This window comes from Sparus aurata, chromosome 24 (assembly GCF_900880675.1).
Source record: "Sparus aurata chromosome 24, fSpaAur1.1, whole genome shotgun sequence".
NCBI lineage: Eukaryota > Metazoa > Chordata > Actinopteri > Spariformes > Sparidae > Sparus > Sparus aurata.
In genome coordinates, this window is record NC_044210.1 from 21265446 (window position 1) to 21283933 (window position 18488).

The 18488-nt window shown below is 46.9% G+C and overlaps 1 protein-coding gene across 1 annotated transcript; it reads right to left on the minus strand.

Annotated features, from left to right (window-relative positions):
* Positions 1-1273: 1273 nt before the first annotated feature.
* On the minus strand, positions 1274-9369 carry LOC115576654 (caveolae-associated protein 2-like). The gene is made up of 6 exons (XM_030409223.1): positions 8994-9369; positions 7156-7296; positions 6965-7066; positions 6026-6292; positions 5796-5948; positions 1274-1726 (listed from the first exon to the last, which is right to left on the minus strand). Exons 1-6 carry the CDS (start codon positions 9237-9239, stop codon positions 1343-1345), a joined length of 1293 nt encoding a protein of 430 aa, XP_030265083.1. The 5' UTR covers positions 9240-9369; the 3' UTR covers positions 1274-1342.
* Between the last annotated feature and the right edge of the window lie 9119 nt (positions 9370-18488).

Genomic DNA, 18488 nt, shown 5'->3' on the forward strand with positions numbered 1-18488 from the left:
TAACAGACAGCATATGGGGATCTTAGGAGAACCTTGTAGGAACCAGCGGGGACTTTAGGGGAATGTTAAGAAAACGTTGGTAGAACCTTGCAGAGGTATTTAAAAATGCTAGTAGGAACTTTGAGGAACTAGGAGAATCTTTTGTGGAACCTTTCGTGGAACCTATGGAGAACCTTACGGGAAGAAACAAAGGGGGACATTTGACAAATCATAGGGGACCATTGTTAAAACTTTGGGGTTCCTCAGCGGAGTGCTAGCAGAATCTTAGGGGCACCTTTGAGAAACTTAATCTGGATCTTAAAGCAGTATATTTTAAAACTTTTCGGGAAAGGTTCCACAGTGTACCGGGAGAACAACACCAGAGGAATGTTTCAGACAGGTTTGTGTTTTCTGGGTTCTGTTTAGCACCATGTTTCCCACAGTAATCTCGGAGTTCTGCGTAAGAACCTCGTTGGGATGATCAACAGGTTCAGACTTTCAGTTGGGTTCCACTGATAGGAGTGTTACTGTAAGGTTATTGATTATTGATCATTAGTTATGTTTATATCATTGTAGAAGAAGATTAAACATTTAAAGGAAACTTAAACAAACGTTTAACATCAAAGATAAATGTTCTCCAGTAAAGACGCCGAATCTCTCGTTTGGAAGTTTGAGATTTTCAGATCAGCTGAAGAATTAAAAGTAAAAACTCTTCGACTTCATTCAAACTTTGACCCAAAACTCCTTTTTACAAGAAAGACCAGGTCTCAACTGTGTGTGTGTGTGTGTGTGTGTGTGTGTGTGAGTGCATGTGTGTGTGTGCGTGTGAGTGCGTGTGTGTGTGTGCGTGCGTGTGTGTGAGTGTGTGTGCGTGTGTGTGTGAGTGAGTGCCTGAGTGCGTGTGTGCATGTGTGTGTGTGTGAGTGTGTGTGTGTGTGTGTGTGTGTGCTCTCAGGAACGTGTTGAACTTTTCCTTTAATCATCTGCTTGGATCTGTTTTACTGCTAACGAACCTCCATGAATGTGAATATTAACGAGTGTTTAGGTCTCCTCCTCTGCTCCTCACTCCTCTCCTCTCTCCTCCTCTGCTCCTCACTCCTCTCCTCTCTCCTCCTCTGCTCCTCACCTCCTCTCCTCTCTCCTCCTCTGCTCCTCACTCCTCTCCTCTCTCCTCCTCTGCTCCTCACTCCTCTCCTCTCTCCTCCTCTGCTCCTCTCTCCTCTCCTCTCTCCTCCTCTGCTCCTCACTCCTCTCCTCTCTCCTCCTCTGCTCCTCACTCCTCTCCTCTCTCCTCCTCTGCTCCTCACTCCTCTCCTCTCTCCTCCTCTGCTCCTCACTCCTCTCCTCTCTCCTCCTCTGCTCCTCACTCCTCTCCTCTCTCCTCCTCTGCTCCTCTCTCCTCTCCTCTCTCCTCCTGAGGTAAGGTGCAGGACAGGGCGTACTCCTGACTGACTCCCTCTGACACCACCGACAGATCTGCCTCCACCTCCTCACCTCTCTTCTGCTCCTCCTCCTCTTCCTCCTCTTTTACCTCCTCCTCCTTCACCTCCTCCTTCACCTCCTCCTTCACCTCCTCGTCCTCTTTCTCCTCATGCTCGGCTGGAGCTAACTGGGCATGGACCTCTGTGAATGGGACGTCCTGGTGAGTGCTGCCCAGTGGGCAGAGCTGGACGTCGGCCTCGGCACTGACTGGCTCCCCCGGCTGGTCGGAGGCTTCGGGGGGCTGAGAGTCGGAGCTGCTGCGAGGCTGAGAACAGACGACAACAGACAAACTCAGCCAAATCTTGTGTCAAACCTTAGAGAATGTTTGGGGAACCTTGGAAGAACATATAGCAAATCTGAGTGGAACCAGATGGAGTCATGGGAGAACATTGGAGGCAGCGCTGCCGTTCCCATCACGCGCTGTGCGTAGGGCACCAAGTGCTGAGGGGGCACCAAAAATAGCCTAATGAAAAATCATCATAGTCATAATAATTATAATGCCGATTTTATTTCACTATAGAAATATTAGGCACTTTTTAGGCATGTATATCACAAAACAGACAGAACAAGAGATATATTTAATTGCTCAAGAAAGTAACGATGGTGCCCCCCCCCAAAAAAAACAAAACAAAACACACACACACAACTTCCCAAGCTCCCCGTGGGTGCCCCTCCCCATCTCAGTGGTCTGTTGGATTGCACCTGATGAAGTTTGACAGCAGGCTGTTAACTCTTTTGGAAATGGCCCCGAAAAGACAGCAGGAGTCAGGAGCAGAGAAAAGAAGGAAGAAGCTGCGAGATGATGCCTGTGCATCACTTGCAGGTAAGTCCATGTTTAATCATTCTTAAATACGGGAAATGTGCTGCTAATGTGATGGTTAGCCCAACATACACCTCCAACTAGCTGATGTTATTGCTAATGTTAGCAAACTCAAATATGTTATAACTTAGATGCAAGCTAAATTGAGATTTTACTGTTCAACATTATCTATGCATTTTATGAGTAACTGACGCCAGCTAGCTGTTACTTCACTTTAGATATTGAGCAGTAGTTTATGGTTTATTTTGACGTGATGATGGCCAGTACTTTCTCAGTAACAGTTAGCAGTCAGAGCACAAGCTAGGCTAACAAATCCTCTTGTTTCAGACCATTTATTACTGTGTAGCGTGCGATTAATAGTCTTTCGCCAGGCATTTAGCAAAGTTTACCTAGCATAGTGGCATTTGAGAACGCATAAATTTTGCGTTTGCAATGCATATTAAACCCACCACCATCTTTAGGATTGTCATTCAGTAGGATTCAGCAGAATGTAAGCTACAGTCTCTCACACACATTAGGAGAGGTGTCGGATGTGCAGTGGGACAGAAAATGTCTCTTGATAATGTGACTTTTAATGTTACTGCTACAGCTAGCTTAGCTACAGCTGACTGTGACAGAAGCTACATGACAAAATGAACGGGCGTTTTGATTGCATTTATGTCAGGATGCAAAGGCATGGGTGACATCTGCCAGTGAAATAGAAACATGTTTTGTAGTAGACAAAATGCTCTCATAACCATATTTAAGTTGTATTCAATTAAATGGTAAAATAATGTTTAAGATTCAGAAATGTAGTGTAGTGTAGTGTAAGGTGTATCATTTTGCTCTTATTCCTGTAGGTAAGATATATATATATATATGTATGTACATATATATGTGTATATATATATATATATATATATATATATATATATATACATATATATATGTATATATATATACATATAATGTCATTTTGAATGATATAAAGCAAACATTATTGTTGAATGTGTGCAATATTGCAACTCATTCTGTTGCTTTTTATATTATATTAGATTAGATTCATCAAATAGTTGATAAATAAGTAATAAAGAGGGAGAGCTCCTTGGCTGCATGCTTTCAGTTTTTAATGTTTATCATTTTTTTTGGTATAAGAGTCTTTGAATATTTTGTCTCTTTCTATTCTGAACCTTTTTCTTGGTATTTCTAAATTAATGCAGGGTCACTGCTGAGATACGTACAAGGAGGAGCACGTGGCCAAGAGGAAGAGCAACCATCTAGCAGTTCAGGCACACATCAACCCCAGCCGTCCTGCAGGTCTGTAGACTCCACAACAGTACCAAGCCCTGATCAACCACCCTCAACCAGCAGTTTGGGGACAGATAGACAGCAGAGAACCACCTCTGAAAGCACAAGTCGTGTCATCGAGAGTCCATCAGCAGGTGACAGTGTTGAGACCTGTGTGACCTGTTCTGTGTTCTGTATTTACAAAGTTGATTTTCTTTTTTCGTTTTATTGTTATTAGGTGTGACATTGTGATGCTGCTAGTGTGTTATTGGAATTGAGTTATATGTTTGGTAATGAAAAGTTAAACTGGCAAAAACAGGAATTATGCTTAGGGCACCAAAATGGCTAGCAGCGGTACTGATTGGAGGACTAGTTCATGAAGCTTGGGGTGGTAACTGTTGGGTCAGGAAAATGAGGGGAACCCTTGGGTTAACTAAACTGGATTCTTGGAACCTTGAAAGCACAAATGGTTCCTTTGGAAAATGTGATGTAAACATGAGAGGAACATTAAGGAAATCTCAGGAGAATTGGGAGAATTTGTTGGCAAACGTTGGGAGAATAGTTCATGAAACTCATAGTAAACCTTCAGGAACAGAACGCATGGGTTGACTGAACAAGCGCTTAAGGAGAGCCTTAGAAGCTCAGGTGGTTCCTTTTGAAAATGTTACAGGAACATCATCAGGGAAACCCTTATAGAACCTGACAGGAGCTTTAGTGGGACTGTTAGTAGAACTTGACAGGTACAGGTAAGAGAACCACGGGGGAGTCCTACAGAAAGATATGATACATTAAGGAAGGTATGAGTCTAGGCTTGATTACTGCAATGCCTTATTTTCAGGTCTTCCACACGAGAGCACCAAAAGTCTTCAAATGGTTCAGAATGCTGCAGCCAGAGTCTTAACACGTACAAGAAAATTTGATCATATTACACCAATCTTAGCATCTCTGCACTGGCTCCCAGTGCATCTAAGATCAGACTTTAAGGTGCTGCTGATGACATACAAAACTGTACACGGCCCCGTCGTACATGTCAGATCTCATTAAACCATATATTCCAACTCGGGCACTACGCTCTCAAACTTCAGGGCTCCTGATGGTTCCCAGGATCAAAAAGAAGTCAGCTGGCTGCAGGTCTTTTTCCTATCGGGCTGCTTTCCTCTGGAATAACCTCCCAGCTGACCTCAGACCAGATGGCTCTGTTGACGCCTTTAAATCTAAACTCAAAACTCACTTCTTCGATTTAGCCTTTAATTAGCCCTGATATCAACTGTGAGCTTCTCAGTGGGTCGGTGTCAGTCTCAATGAGTTCCTATACTACTAGAGTTACACTGTGCTGCCGACGAGAAACAATCTGTTTATTCTGATCAATATCGCATTTCTCTAACCTTTGTTTTTGTTTTCTGTTCCCACAAGCTGCAAGCTGTGTCACTCTCTATAGCTTCTCCTCCTCCTCCTCTTCTCTCTCCTCCTTCTCTTTCTCCTCCTCCTCCTCCTCCTCCTCCTCCCCTCTTTCTTTCAGGCTCCCTTCTGATGGACCACGGGCCCCTGGGACCATCTACCATTTCCAGGCTCCTGCTGCCTTGAAATACTGACTGATCTGGATCGTCACAGCCCGGGCTCTGCTGGATCATTGCTCTCCTCTGCTTCACTATCTCACCATATCTTTATTTCTGTAAATCTTGATGCCTCTCTCCGTCTATTACTAATTATCTTGTGTGTTCTGCCCTCTTCCAGGTCAACATGGTGGACAGGAGGTCGTCTGGCTCGGGCTCCACTTGGTGATGCCTCGTCCTGCTCGGTCGTCTCCTGGTTCCACTAACATTGCATAACTTGTATCAGATCTTCTGTTGATATAACTTGTAAACTATGAATTGTTGCTCTTTTCTGTCCACGCAACATCTATTGCATGTCTGTCCGTCCTGGAAGAGGGATCCTCCTCTGTGGCTCTTCATCAGTTTTCTTCCATTGTTTTTTTTACCCTGTTAAAAGGTTTTTTTTTCCATCAACATGTGAAGTTTTTCCTCACTCGAATCGAGGGTCTAAGGACAGAGGATGTTGTTCACTGTACAGATTGTAAAGCCCACTGAGGCAATGTGATTGCGATTTTGGGCTATATAAATAAAATTGATTTGATTTGATTTGATTTGATTTATGAGGGGAACCTTTAAGGAAATTCAGTGTTAACTCTCGGTGAAGGTTGAAGAACCTTTAGAAAATGCTTGAAGCCAGTTAGAGGAACTACAGTTACCTTCCTGATGCTGAAGGTCAGAGGGGAAACCTTCAGGCTGGACGTTCTCTGTTTGATCTTCTCTCGCTGCTCCTGAGAAACAATCTTTGTTCCGATCTTTGTCATCTTCTTCTCGATGTTCTGCCTGGAGAACGCTTTCTTCAGACTGTCCACCTGCAAAGGTACAGTTAGTTACACCTGTCTGTCTGAATACCTACCTGTCTGTCTGTCCGCCTGTCTGTGGCTCTTACCTTCTTCAGACTGGAACGTTTGAGTTTCTCAGCTCTGGACTTTTCCATGTTCTCCAGGTCATGAGGCCACATGTCATCCTCTTCTTGCTCCGCCTCCAGCCCAACGTCCTCGTCAGATGATAGGTCGATGCAGTGGAACCCGCCCTCCTGGGAACGGTTGCCGTCGACTACCCCTGGTGCGGACTCATCGCCCTCTTCTAAGATCTCATCCCGAGGGAACGGAGGAGGGTCCTTGACGAAAACACTGGAGGGGATCTCATTCTCCTCCTGAGGACAGAACGGGACAACATGAGGACACCTCCTCAGGAGGAGCACCTGTACAAGAACCTCACCTCCTCACCTTAAATTATGACAGACATCCCATAATTTAACCAGTGGATTAAGCTATGACACTGATGTTATTCTGTCAATTTCTATTTCCCCTCCCTGAGAGAAGTGACGAGTCTGTCCACATACTTTTGTCCATATAGTGTCTGACAAGAACTGACAAAGTACCACACCTACTGAGGAATGCTGGGAATTTTAGGGAGGACAGAAAACACACACTAACAGACACTCTGATACTGTCTGTCTGTCTGTCTGTCTCCGTCTGTCTGCCTGTCTCTCTCTCTCTCTCTCTCTCTCTCTCTCTCTCTGTCTGTCTGTCTGTCTGTCTCTTCTGTTTTATACAAAGATTTTCCCTCTCCATTTCCTGCAGCAGCTGATGACTAAATAAGGTCACACACTGAAAACCACCAACACACAGAGAACGAATGTCTCACGTACTGATCCGGTCTGGACTGGATCCACTCTGCATACAGTCTTGGATCTTATCTGGACAGACTCTGTCAGAGCATCAGTCCATATCGTCCATTCTAAAGTCCTGGACCTGAACCAGGACTTCAGAATAGACCAGCAGGGACTATAAGTACCTCTGACTTCTGAAAAGGTCACACATACCTGGAAGATGAGGACCCTGAAGTTGTTCCTGTTGATCAGGTGGGCGTGGTTGGCCTCCAGCTTCTTCACCTGGACGCCCTGACGCTCCATCTTATCACGGACCTGTAGGAACATTAAGAGTCTCAATGTACCTGACAGGTAACAGCTGGGTTCAGTCAGGTGATGAAAGGTGATGTCACCACCAAGTTTACCTCCTTCATGGTGACGGACAGCTTGCGGCTCTTGTCCAGCAGCTTGCTGACCGTGTTGGAGGTGTGGCTGTGGCTCTTCGACAGTTTGGTCATGTCAGCCTGGATCCCTCTGACCACACCCTCCATCTCCACCTGGTGCACCTGAAACAGCCAATCGGATATCAGTTGAGAACCCCTGGTGTCAACCAATAAGCTGCTTCAGATGTAGTGGTAGTGGTTAGTGAGGAACTATAGCTGGAGAGCTAACAGCTAACATGCTAGCTGGGCGATGCTAATGCGTGCAGAGACTCACTTCCTGTTCAGCCCTCTGCTGACTATCGAGTCTGGATGAAATTATTTATTCTGGAGACCTTTGACCTCTGAGTATCAGGTGACGTTCTTATTACACTGTTGACAAATTAGCTTAGCAACGCAGCACTGGTCCCAACAGCTTTGGTTTACTCAGAGCTCAGGTCCGTCAGGACGGCTTGTTATTGGTCAATAGGGTGGCTTCAAGGGTCAAAGTTCACCAGGGTTGAACCCTGTCTTCCTCTGAACGCTGTGAAGGTATATTTCAGTTTTAAGGCTGCTGAAATATTTGAAAGTGAATTGAACTGACAACTCGCTCTACCCCCTGAGCTACAGCCGCCCCATTATGTAGCTTCTTGTGTCGTTTTTTGTAGTTTCTTTTTTAAGTATTTTTTTGGCATTTATTGATAGTACAGCTGAAGAGGGTGACAGGAAACAGGGCAAGAGACACTCAGCAAAGGGACCCAGGCCGTGAGTGGAACCCGGGGCTGTTGCAGAGTCTCAGCACATGGGACGCCCGCTCTACCAACTGAGCTAAACGGCACCCCAGTTTTTCTGAAGTTTCTTATGTGTTTCTCTGTAGTTTCTTCTGTAGTTTTATGGAGTTCCTTCTGTAGTTTCTCTGTAGTTGTTTTGTAGTTTCATATGTAATATTCCGTAGTTGTTCTGTAGTGTCTTTGTAGTTTCTCTGTAGTTTCCAGAAAAATAAGTCAGGTGTGAACAGGTGAGCTGGTTTGACTTTGTTTAATGAGGATAAATCATTCTGTTTCTGACCCCTGTACTTCACTCATGTTGATGTTTATTTGTTGCTGTTAGATTTGAACATGTAGTTAATGTGAATGTTGACTGTGATCAGGAGCCAGTTTGACAGAAAACCTGTTCCAACGTGTTTTATGAACTATAGTCAACACACCTGTTGCCACAGAAAGCAGCTCCACAGTTAGGGTTAACTGGGCTTAGCAGCCAGAACTCAACGTTATGAACTGACTTGTTTTCTACTAAACTGTGTCAGCAGAGTTTCAGTTGAAGCATCTGAACATGACAAACATGTGAGGAATCTACAGTCACAGCAGAGTTACACATCTGCTAACAGTTCAGTTAACCTGCGGCCGAGTGTTGCTGAGAGTCATGTGATGTCTGAACGTGGGACAAATTAGATGTTTGTTGAGAGAAGCTGACGCCAGAGAGAGAAGATAAAGAGAGTCGAAGAGCCAGACTGACCAACACATTGTTAGCAGTTACAGTTGTGCTTAAAACATCACTTTTTAAGTAGTGTTTGGTTTAGAAAGGATGAACAAGTCTGAACTGTTTAACCAGTCAGGTTTAAGTCAAGTCAACTGAGCCGAGTGGAAGGACAGAAAGATGTTCACAAGTAAACAGTTGTGGTTAAATCAATGTTCGTTTAAATAGAGTTTGGTTTAGGCAGATATTCCGTAGCCTGTAGTGCCGGTACTGGTTCCTGTACTGGGGCCTGTACTGGTTCCTGTACTGGTGTCTGTACTGGACACACTCAGACCTGATGTCGAGGTGTGGCCCCACCCCTGGCTCACCTCCATCTTGTTCTGGTTTTCCTGAACGGCATCCAACATGTTGACCAATTTGTCGAGCAGCGTGAGGACCGTGATGGCGTTGACGGGACCCTGACTCATTGTCTCAGGGTCAAATCCTGCCAGGGGGGACGAGGGAGAGGCCTGGTTCTCCTCCTGCTGCTCCAGCTGCTCCAGCTGCTCCAGTTGCTCCTGGATCTGGGGGGGAACCAGTAGGTCCTGACTCTGGTGGGTCTCAGTGGTCACCATGACGACTCTGTCCTCTCACGACAACTAAAAGACAGAAACAGACGAAAGTTTCTTGCTGCAGAAAAACTGTGGAAACTCTCTCTCAGCCGCCCACTGTGTGTGTGTGTGTGTGTGCTGTGTTCTGATTGGTTGGCTCAGAGGAAAACTTTCCAACTGAGGAAACGTCCACACCTTTAACTCCTTCACTCCCAGCTGTCTGTCAGTTTGAATACAGACACACTGTTAATATGAAGAGTTTGAATAAAGAGGGATTTATTTATCGTCTGCTGTCAGAAATCACCCCCGAAGATTAGAGGAACTCACAATAATATCAAAAATCCAAAGTTACATAAAAAAAATACACACAGCAGTAAAATAAAATGAATAAAAAATGGAATGAAACAAAGATTTCACAGAAATAAAGTTTGATCACATTTAAAAATCTGATAAGCACAAAAGCAAACAGATAAACACAAAAACGTTCCAGAGACACTGAAAGGGTTAACTCTCTCTCTCTCTGGTCTCTCTACCACACCCAGAGGGCAGGATCTGTTACCATGGAGACCGTGTGTGTGTGTGTGTGTGGAGAGAGAGAGAGGTTCACTGACAGTCTCTCTCTCTCTCTCATGTTTGTCTGGTGAAGTCATCTGGAAGGAAACCTCGATCGCCCTTTCTCTCTCTCCTCCTCTCTCTCTCTCTTCCTCTCTTTGTGTGATGTCTCTCGCCCTTTCTCTCTCTCCTCCTCTCTCTCTCTCTTCCTCTCTTTGTGTGATGTCTCTCCTCCTCTCTCTCTCTCTTCCTCTCTTTGTGTGATGTCTCTCCTCCTCTCTCTCTCTCCTCTCTCTCTCTCTCCTCCTCTCTCTCTCTCTCTTCCTCTCTTTGTGTGATGTCTCTCGCCCTCTCTCTCTCTCTCCTCTCTCTCTCTCTCCTCCTCTCTCTCTCTCTTCCTCTCTTTGTGTGATGTCTCTCCTCCTCTCTCTCTCCTCCTCTCTCTCTCTCTTCCTCTCTTTGTGTGATGTCTCTCCTCCTCTCTCTCTCTCTCCTTTCTCTCTCTCCTCCTCTCTCTCTCTCTTCCTCTCTTTGTGTGATGTCTCTCCTCCTCTCTCTCTCCTCCTCTCTCTCTCTCTTCCTCTCTTTGTGTGATGTCTCTCCTCCTCTCTCTCTCTCTCCTTTCTCTCTCTCCTCCTCTCTCTCTCTCTTCCTCTCTTTGTGTGATGTCTCTCCTCCTCTCTCTCTCTCTCCTCTCTCTCTCTCTCCTCCTCTCTCTCTCTCTCTTCCTCTCTTTGTGTGATGTCTCTCGCCCTCTCTCTCTCTTCCTCTCTTTGTGTGATGTCTCTCGCCCCTCTCTCTCTCTTCCTCTCTTTGTGTGATGTCTCTCGCCCTCTCTCTCTCTCTCTCCTCCTCTCTCTCTCTCTCTTCCTCTCTTTGTGTGATTTCTCTCTCTCTCCTCTCTCTCTCTCTCTCTCTTCCTCTCTTTGTGTGATTTCTCTCTCTCTCCTCTCTCTCTCTCTCTCTCTCTCTTATCACTGTTTGTTTGTTTGTTTGTTTGTTTGTTAATAAAGCGTCAAACTTAAAACGTGACAGATTTTATGGAGTTTGGTAGAAAGTTTGGTCGTAGTTTGAGGAAAATGTTTGTTAGAGAACTTTGATGAATTCTAGACATGAATTGTTCTGAAACACCAATCCGAACCCAGAGAAGAACCACGACTGTAGGAACGTTAGTGGCACCTGAAGAAACACAGAGGATAAGGTGGGGGGGACCTCAGAACCTGTTGGTCAACCTTTACAGGAGAACCATGGAGAGCGTCCTGACCAGCGGTGTGGTGCGCCGGCTGCACGGCTGCGAACGCAACGACCAGCATCGCGTGGTTAAAGCAGCACGGTGCATCATGGGGGCGGAGCTCTCTACTGGACCCGCTGCCTTCAGGCAGATGGATCAGGACATTAACTCCACCAACAGACTGAGAACCAGCTTCTACCTCAGAGCTGTGACCTCCTTCAGCCATGATGAACATCCACCCACAAAACCTGCAGCACCACTGTTCAGCACAGTGACACTGTTAAAGCTGCTACATCTTACATGTTTATACTGCTTTGCTTTCCCTACTGTATATATTTGTATATTTCTACTATGTATTTTATTCGGTATATTTTCCTTTTCTTCCTTTGCACTTTTTGTTTCTACTCACCTGAAGAGAAAGCCATTCACAATTTCACTGTACATGTGTAAAGTGACAATAAAGGCACATTCTATTCTATTCTAATCTATTCTATTCTATTCTTAAGGGGAACTTTAGAGGAACTAGGGGACCTCGGGAATTCAAGCTGAACCATAGTTGAACCTCAGGAGAACAATGCAACATGTGTGACTAGTGAAGTCTTGAAGAGCTCGGAGGAAACTGAAAGAGAACCCTATTAGAACCTCAGAGGAATCTGGAGGACAATTAGGTGGAACCATCGGAACATGTTTCAGCGGAAACTCAGTGAACCTTGTCTGCCTTAGAATCCAAATGGAAATACTTGGGGAACCTTGTTGAAGGGAACTTTTAGGAGACTGTGATGTTACTTTGAGAGAATGCTCAAGAAATCTCAGAGGACCTTTAGAAGAGTGCTAGAGGAACCTTGAAGGAACTTACCATTGGGGAATTGTAGGGGAACAGCGTGGAACCTCGTGAGAACCAAAGGGAACTAGAAGACCTCTAGGGTGGCTGTTATTGGTTTTCTGCTGGTCTGCTGTGGATCTGTGAGGAGCTATGGGTTCTCTTTTTGTTTTCATCAGACATGTTGGGGTTCTAGTAAAATGTTCTCCTTCAGTTCTAATGATAGAACCCAAACAGGCTCAGTGATGAGATCGATGCTGAGGATGATGATGGATCATGTCAAGGTCAAGGACAAGGTAAACTTTATTATCCCACAAGTGGGAAGTTCATGTGGTCACCATTGCATGTTACATTGCTCTATATTAAAGGAAAAACATAAAGCATTTAAGAGAAATAAATAAATAATAAATAAAAAATGTGACTCTGGGTTTGTGTGTGTTTTATAACATATCTTGATATATGTGGAACAGTTCTTCATGCTGAGTGTGTGCAGCAGAGAACACAGAGAACCGTTCTGCGGTTAGGGTGAGAGAGTCATGAGCTGGAAACAGGAAGGAACGCTCACCTCATGGATTCATACAAACAATACAGTCATTAGTCTGGGGGGTGGGGGGGCTTCCTGGTGTTATGTGGGAACGTCAGGAATGTCCCTGACAGTCTGTGAGAACATGAGGAGAACAACAGACTGCAGTAAGTAGAACACATTTAAACTCCGCCCTCTGGCCACGAGACACATCAAAATGATTCAATCAGGTTCTGAAAGAAGCTACTTTAATGTCTGGACTAACAAAACAGACCCGAACCAACAGCATCATGAAGTCTAAAGACGTCAATAAACATAAACACTGTGTTCCTGACTCAGACGCTCATTTGGTCGTCTTTTATGGTTTATCTTTACCACAGATAACTGACCTGTGCAGTAAGGAACAGGTCACTCTGATAACTAGTCTGTGAACTAGTCTGAGAACTAGTCTGTGAACTACTCTGATAACTAGTCCGATAACTAGTCTGAGAACTAGCATGTGAACTAGTCTGATAACTAGTCTGATAACTAGTATGTGAACTAGTCTGAGAACTAGTCTGTGAACTAGTCTGATAACTAGTATGTGAACTAGTCTGATAACTAGACTGTGAACTAGTCTGATAAGTAGTCTGTGAACTAGTCTTATAAGTAGTCTGTGAACTAGTCTGATAACGAATATGTGAACTAATCTGATAACTAGTATGTGAACTAGTCTGATAACTAGTCTGATAACTAGTCTGTGAACTAGTCTACGAACTAGTCTGATCACAAGTCTGATCACTAGTCTGATAACTAGTCATAACTAGTTTGTGAACTAGTGTGATAACTAGTATGTGAACTAGTCTGATAACTAGTATGTGAACTAGTCTGATCACTAGTCTGATAACTAGTCATAACTAGTTTGTGAACTAGTGTGATAACTAGTATGTGAACTAGTCTGATAACTAGTATGTGAACTAGTCTGATCACTAGTCTGATAACTAGTCATAACTAGTTTGTGAACTAGTGTGATAACTAGTATGTGAACTAGTCTGATAACTAGTATGTGAACTAGTCTGATAACTAGTATGTGAACTAGTCTGAGAACTAGTCTGATAACTAGTCTGAGAACCAGCATGTGAACTAGTCTGATAACTAGTCTTATAAGTAGTCTGGGAACTAGTCTGAGAACTAGTCTGGTAACTAGTCTGATAACAGACTAACCTGCTGTGTATACATTAGATTTCAGAAGGTTGTTTCGCATTAATGATGCTGAAGTTTATCTGAACTGTGATGTCAGTGTCTCTCGGCTGTAGCTCTGTGTTGTTTTTAAATTTAAATTGTATTTATGTGCTCCGTCTATTATACATCAATAAACAGACACGAGGTGGCGACGGTGGCTGTGAGAACCATAGAAGAAGAAGAAGAAGAAGAAGAAGAAGAATATCTGCGGGGCCATAAAGGTCTCATCCAGCAAAGGCCATACTAGATGACTGCTCAGAGCATGACAAATCAAACTTCTGGAGCTTAGGCTGGGTTGTATGGAGCTAAATCAGGGTCAAATGTTTTGTACTTGAAAAAGTAACATTTGAAACTGAAATTTCAAGTATTGATCTTGAATTTTGAAAAATATATCAACATATTCAAAATAAAAATAAATGTACAAAAAGTTTTTTCAGGTTAAAAATAATTATGATCAACTCTGGTAATTCTTTTGAATAAATCATTTATTTTCATTTTTCACTTTCATATATTTTGATATTTGGGATCCTATTTCTTTCAGTTACATGTTTTATCTTTTCAGATTCAGATCTTAGTTTTTTTACAGTTTCAAATCTTTTTTTTACAGTTTCAAATCTTTATTTCAGTTTCAGATCTTTCTTTTTCAGTTTCAGATGTTGCTTTTTCAGTTTCAAAGTTTTGACCCTGATCTAGCGTGGGGGGCGTGGCATCAACTGAGAGGGGCGTGGCATCATGACAGACAGCTCAACCAAAAGGCTACAGACCTCCCCCTGTCATCTTGCCTTCAGGGAACGTAGGATCTAAAACGATTTGGCCAAGCCACATGCACACCATGCACAAATATCCTGCACGGCTAAAAGTGTTTTAATTTCCAAGGCTGTTTAGATGTGAGATGTGGAAGCTGTTTTAGGCAGTACAGAGGACCAGTTGTAGTACAGTAGCGACAAAATTGCGCCAGATTGTGCACACAGACACCCACAATTTAAGTACTAAAATGTCCGATTTCCATGTAGCACTGTGAATGCCTCGCAGTGTCCACTGACAATGGTGGCTGGTTCTGCTGGCTCACCTGCTGGAATCAGCACACAGGTGAGAAAAATAAGGTTGGGACATCGTGATAAATATCAAAATGAGACATCGTTGTGTGGTTTTTGTTCTGTAGTGTTGCCAGTGTTCTTTTACCGTTACTATAGCAACTGTTGCTACAGTAGGGTTCTTATTTGTTAGCATCAAGCTTAATTCTTCTTTTGTTTAGCCTCCATTCCATCCATCCATTTTCTTCCGCTTATCCGGGGCCGGGTCGCGGGGGCAGCTGCCTGAGCAGGGACACCCAGACTTCCCTCTCCCCGGATACTGCCTCCAGCTCTTCCGGGAGGACCCCAAGGCGTTCCCAGGCCAGCTGAGTGACATAGTCACACCAGCGTGTCCTGGGTCTTCCTCGGGGTCTCCTCCCGGAGGGACATGCCAGGAACACCTCCCGAGGGAGGCGTCCCGGGGGCATCCGAAACAGATGCCCGAGCCACCTCAGCTGGCTCCTCTCGATGTGGAGGAGCAGCGGCTCTACTCTGAGCTCCTCCCGGGTGACAGAGCTCTTCACCCTATCTCTAAGGGAGCGCCCTGCCACCCTGCGGAGGAAACTCATTTCGGCCGCTTGTATCCGGGATCTTATTCTTTCGGTCATGACCCAGAGTTCATGGCCATAGGTGAGGGTCGGAACGTAGATTGACTGGTAAATCGAGAGCTTCGCCTTTCGGCTCAGCTCTCTCTTCACCACGACAGACCGATACAAAGACCGCATTACTGCGGCCGCTGCACCGATCCGTCTGTCAATCTCACGCTCCGTCCTTCCCTCACTCGTGAACAAGACCCCAAGATACTTAAACTCCTCCACTTGAGGCAGGAACTCTCCTCCCACCTGGAGGGAGCAGGCCACCTTTTTCCGGTCGAGAACCATGGCCTCGGATTTGGAGGTGCTGATTCTCATCCCAGCCGCTTCACACTCGGCTGCAAACCGCCCCAGGGCATGCTGGAGGTCCCGGCTCGAAGGAGCCAACAAGACCACGTCATCCGCGAAAAGCAGAGACGAGATCCATTGGCTCCCGAACCAGATCCCCTCCGGCCCGTGGCTGCGCCTAGAAATTCTGTCCATAAAAGTAATGAACAGAACCGGTGACAAAGGGCAGCCCTGCCGGAGTCCAACATGCACCGGGAACAGGTCTGACTTACTGCCGGCAATGCGAACCAGGCTCCTGCTCCGGCAGTACAGGGACCGCACGGCCCTTAACAGAGGGCCCCCGACCCCGTACTCCCGGAGCACCCCCCACAGTATGCCACGAGGGACACGGTCGAATGCCTTCTCCAAGTCCACAAAACACATGTGGACTGGTTGGGCAAACTCCCATGAACCCTCGAGCACCCTGCGGAGGGTATAGAGCTGGTCCAGTGTTCCACGGCCAGGACGAAAACCGCATTGTTCCTCCTGGATCCGAGGTTCGACTATCGGCCGAATTCTCCTCTCCAGTACCCTGGAATAGACTTTCCCGGGGAGGCTGAGGAGTGTGATCCCCCGATAGTTGGAGCACACCCTCCGGTCCCCCTTTTTAAATAGGGGGACCACCACCCCGGTCTGCCAGTCCAGAGGCACTGTCCCCGACTGCCACGCGATGCTGTAGAGACGTGTCAGCCAAGACAGCCCCACAACATCCAGAGACTTGAGGTACTCAGGGCGGATCTCATCCACCCCCGGTGCTTTGCCACTGAGGAGCTTACGGACTACCTCAGTGACTTCGGCTTGGGTGATGGATGGGTCAACCTCTGAGTCCCCAGCCTCTGCTTCCTCAATGGAAGGCGTGTCAGTGGGATTGAGGAGATCCTCGAAGTATTCCTTCCACCGCCCGACGATGTCCCCAGTCGAGGTCAACAGCTCCCCACCTCCACTGTAAACAGTGTTGGTGGAGGACTGTTTCCCCCTCCTGAGGCGCCGGATGGTTTGCCAGAATTTCTTCGAGGCCGACCGGTAGTCCTTCTCCATGGCCTCCCCGAACTCTTCCCAGACCCGAGTTTTTGCTTCCGAGACTGCCCGTGCTGCCGCACGCTTGGCCTGCCGGTACCCGTCAGCTGCCTCAGGAGTCCCCCGGGCCAGCCAGGCCCGGTAGGACTCCTTCTTCAGCTTGACGGCAACCCTTACTTCCGGGGTCCACCACCGGGTTCGGGGATTGCCGCCGCGACAGGCACCGGAGACCTTACGGCCACAGCTCCGGACAGCCGCGTCAACAATGGAGGTGGAGAACATGGTCCATTCGGACTCTATGTCCCCAGCCTCCCTCGGGATCTGGTCAAAGCTCTCCCGGAGGTGGGAGTTAAAGATCTCCCTGGCAGAGGGTTCTGCCAAACGTTCCCAGCAGACCCTCACGATACGTTTGGGCCTGCCAGGTCTGTCCAGCTTCCTCCCCCGCCAGCGGATCCAACTCACCACCAGGTGGTGATCAGTTGACAGCTCAGCCCCTCTCTTCACCCGAGTGTCCAAGACATACGGCCGGAGGTCAGATGACACGACCACAAAGTCGATCATTGATCTCCGGCCTAGGGTGTCCTGGTGCCACGTGCACATATGGACACCCTTATGCTTGAACATGGTGTTAGTTATGGACAAACTGTGACTAGCACAGAAGTCCAGTAACAAAACACCACTCGGGTTCAGATCGGGGAGGCCGTTCCTCCCAATCACACCCCTCCAGGTAACACTGTCATCGCCCACGTGGGCGTTGAAGTCCCCCAGGAGAACGACGGAGTCCCCGGTTGGAGCACTCTCCAGTACCCCTCCCAGGGACTCCAAGAAGGCCGGGTACTCTGCACCGCTGTTCGGCCCATAAGCCGAGACAACGGTGAGAGCCCTATCCCCGACCCGAAGGCGCAGGGAAACGACCCTCTCGTTCACCGGGGAGAACTCCAACACATGGCGGCTGAGCTGGGGGGCTATAAGCAAGCCTACACCAGCTCGCCGCCTCTCGCCGCGGGCAACTCCAGAGTGGAAGAGAGTCCAGCCTCTCTCAAGGAGTTGGGTTCCAGAGCCCATGCTGTGCGTGGAGGTGAGACCGACTATTTCTAGTCGGTACCGCTCAACCTCCCGCACCAGCTCAGGCTCTTTCCCCCCCAGTGAGGTGACATTCCATGTCCCCATGGCTAGAGTCACCATCCGGGGATCGGGCCGCCGGGGCCCCCGCCCACGACTGCCACCCATATCCCTCTGCACCGGCCCCTTCTGAACCCTCCCGCGAGTGGTGAGCCCACGGGAGGGCGGGCCCACGTTGCTCGTTCGGGCTGCGCCCGGCCGGGTCCCGTGGGCAGAGACCCGGCCACCAGGCGCTCGCCTGCGAGCCCCAACCCCGGGCCTGGCTCCAGGGTGGGGCCCCGGTGACGCCGATCCGGGCGACGTGCACGTCCTTGGTAGTATGACTTTCATCAGGGGCGAGTGAACCGATCTTAGTCTGACCCGTCACCTAGGACCTGTTTGCCTTGGGAGACCCTACCAGGGGCATTAAGCCCCGGACAACATAGCTCCTCGGATCATTCAGGTGCTCAAACCCCTCCACCACGATAAGGTGCCGGTTTAACCTTGTTTAGCCTATTATTTATTTTTCTGCCATTGTTATCTCGCCTGTAATACATAAGCGGAGCATTGATGTCTAGACACACACACACACACACACACACACACACACACGAAGCTGGTGATAGAATATAAAGTTATGTTGTTTATTCCAGGATCAACTGAAAAGAGAATTTCTCCAGAGACTGCTGACCAGGGTTTCACAGGTCATGCAGAGATTGCCACTTGATGTGCAGTACCTAAAGTTAGTCGTCAACCAGGAGATGGTCCTTTTAAGGTCACTGTCCTGCAAGATTGGAAAGCCCTTTTAACAGGGA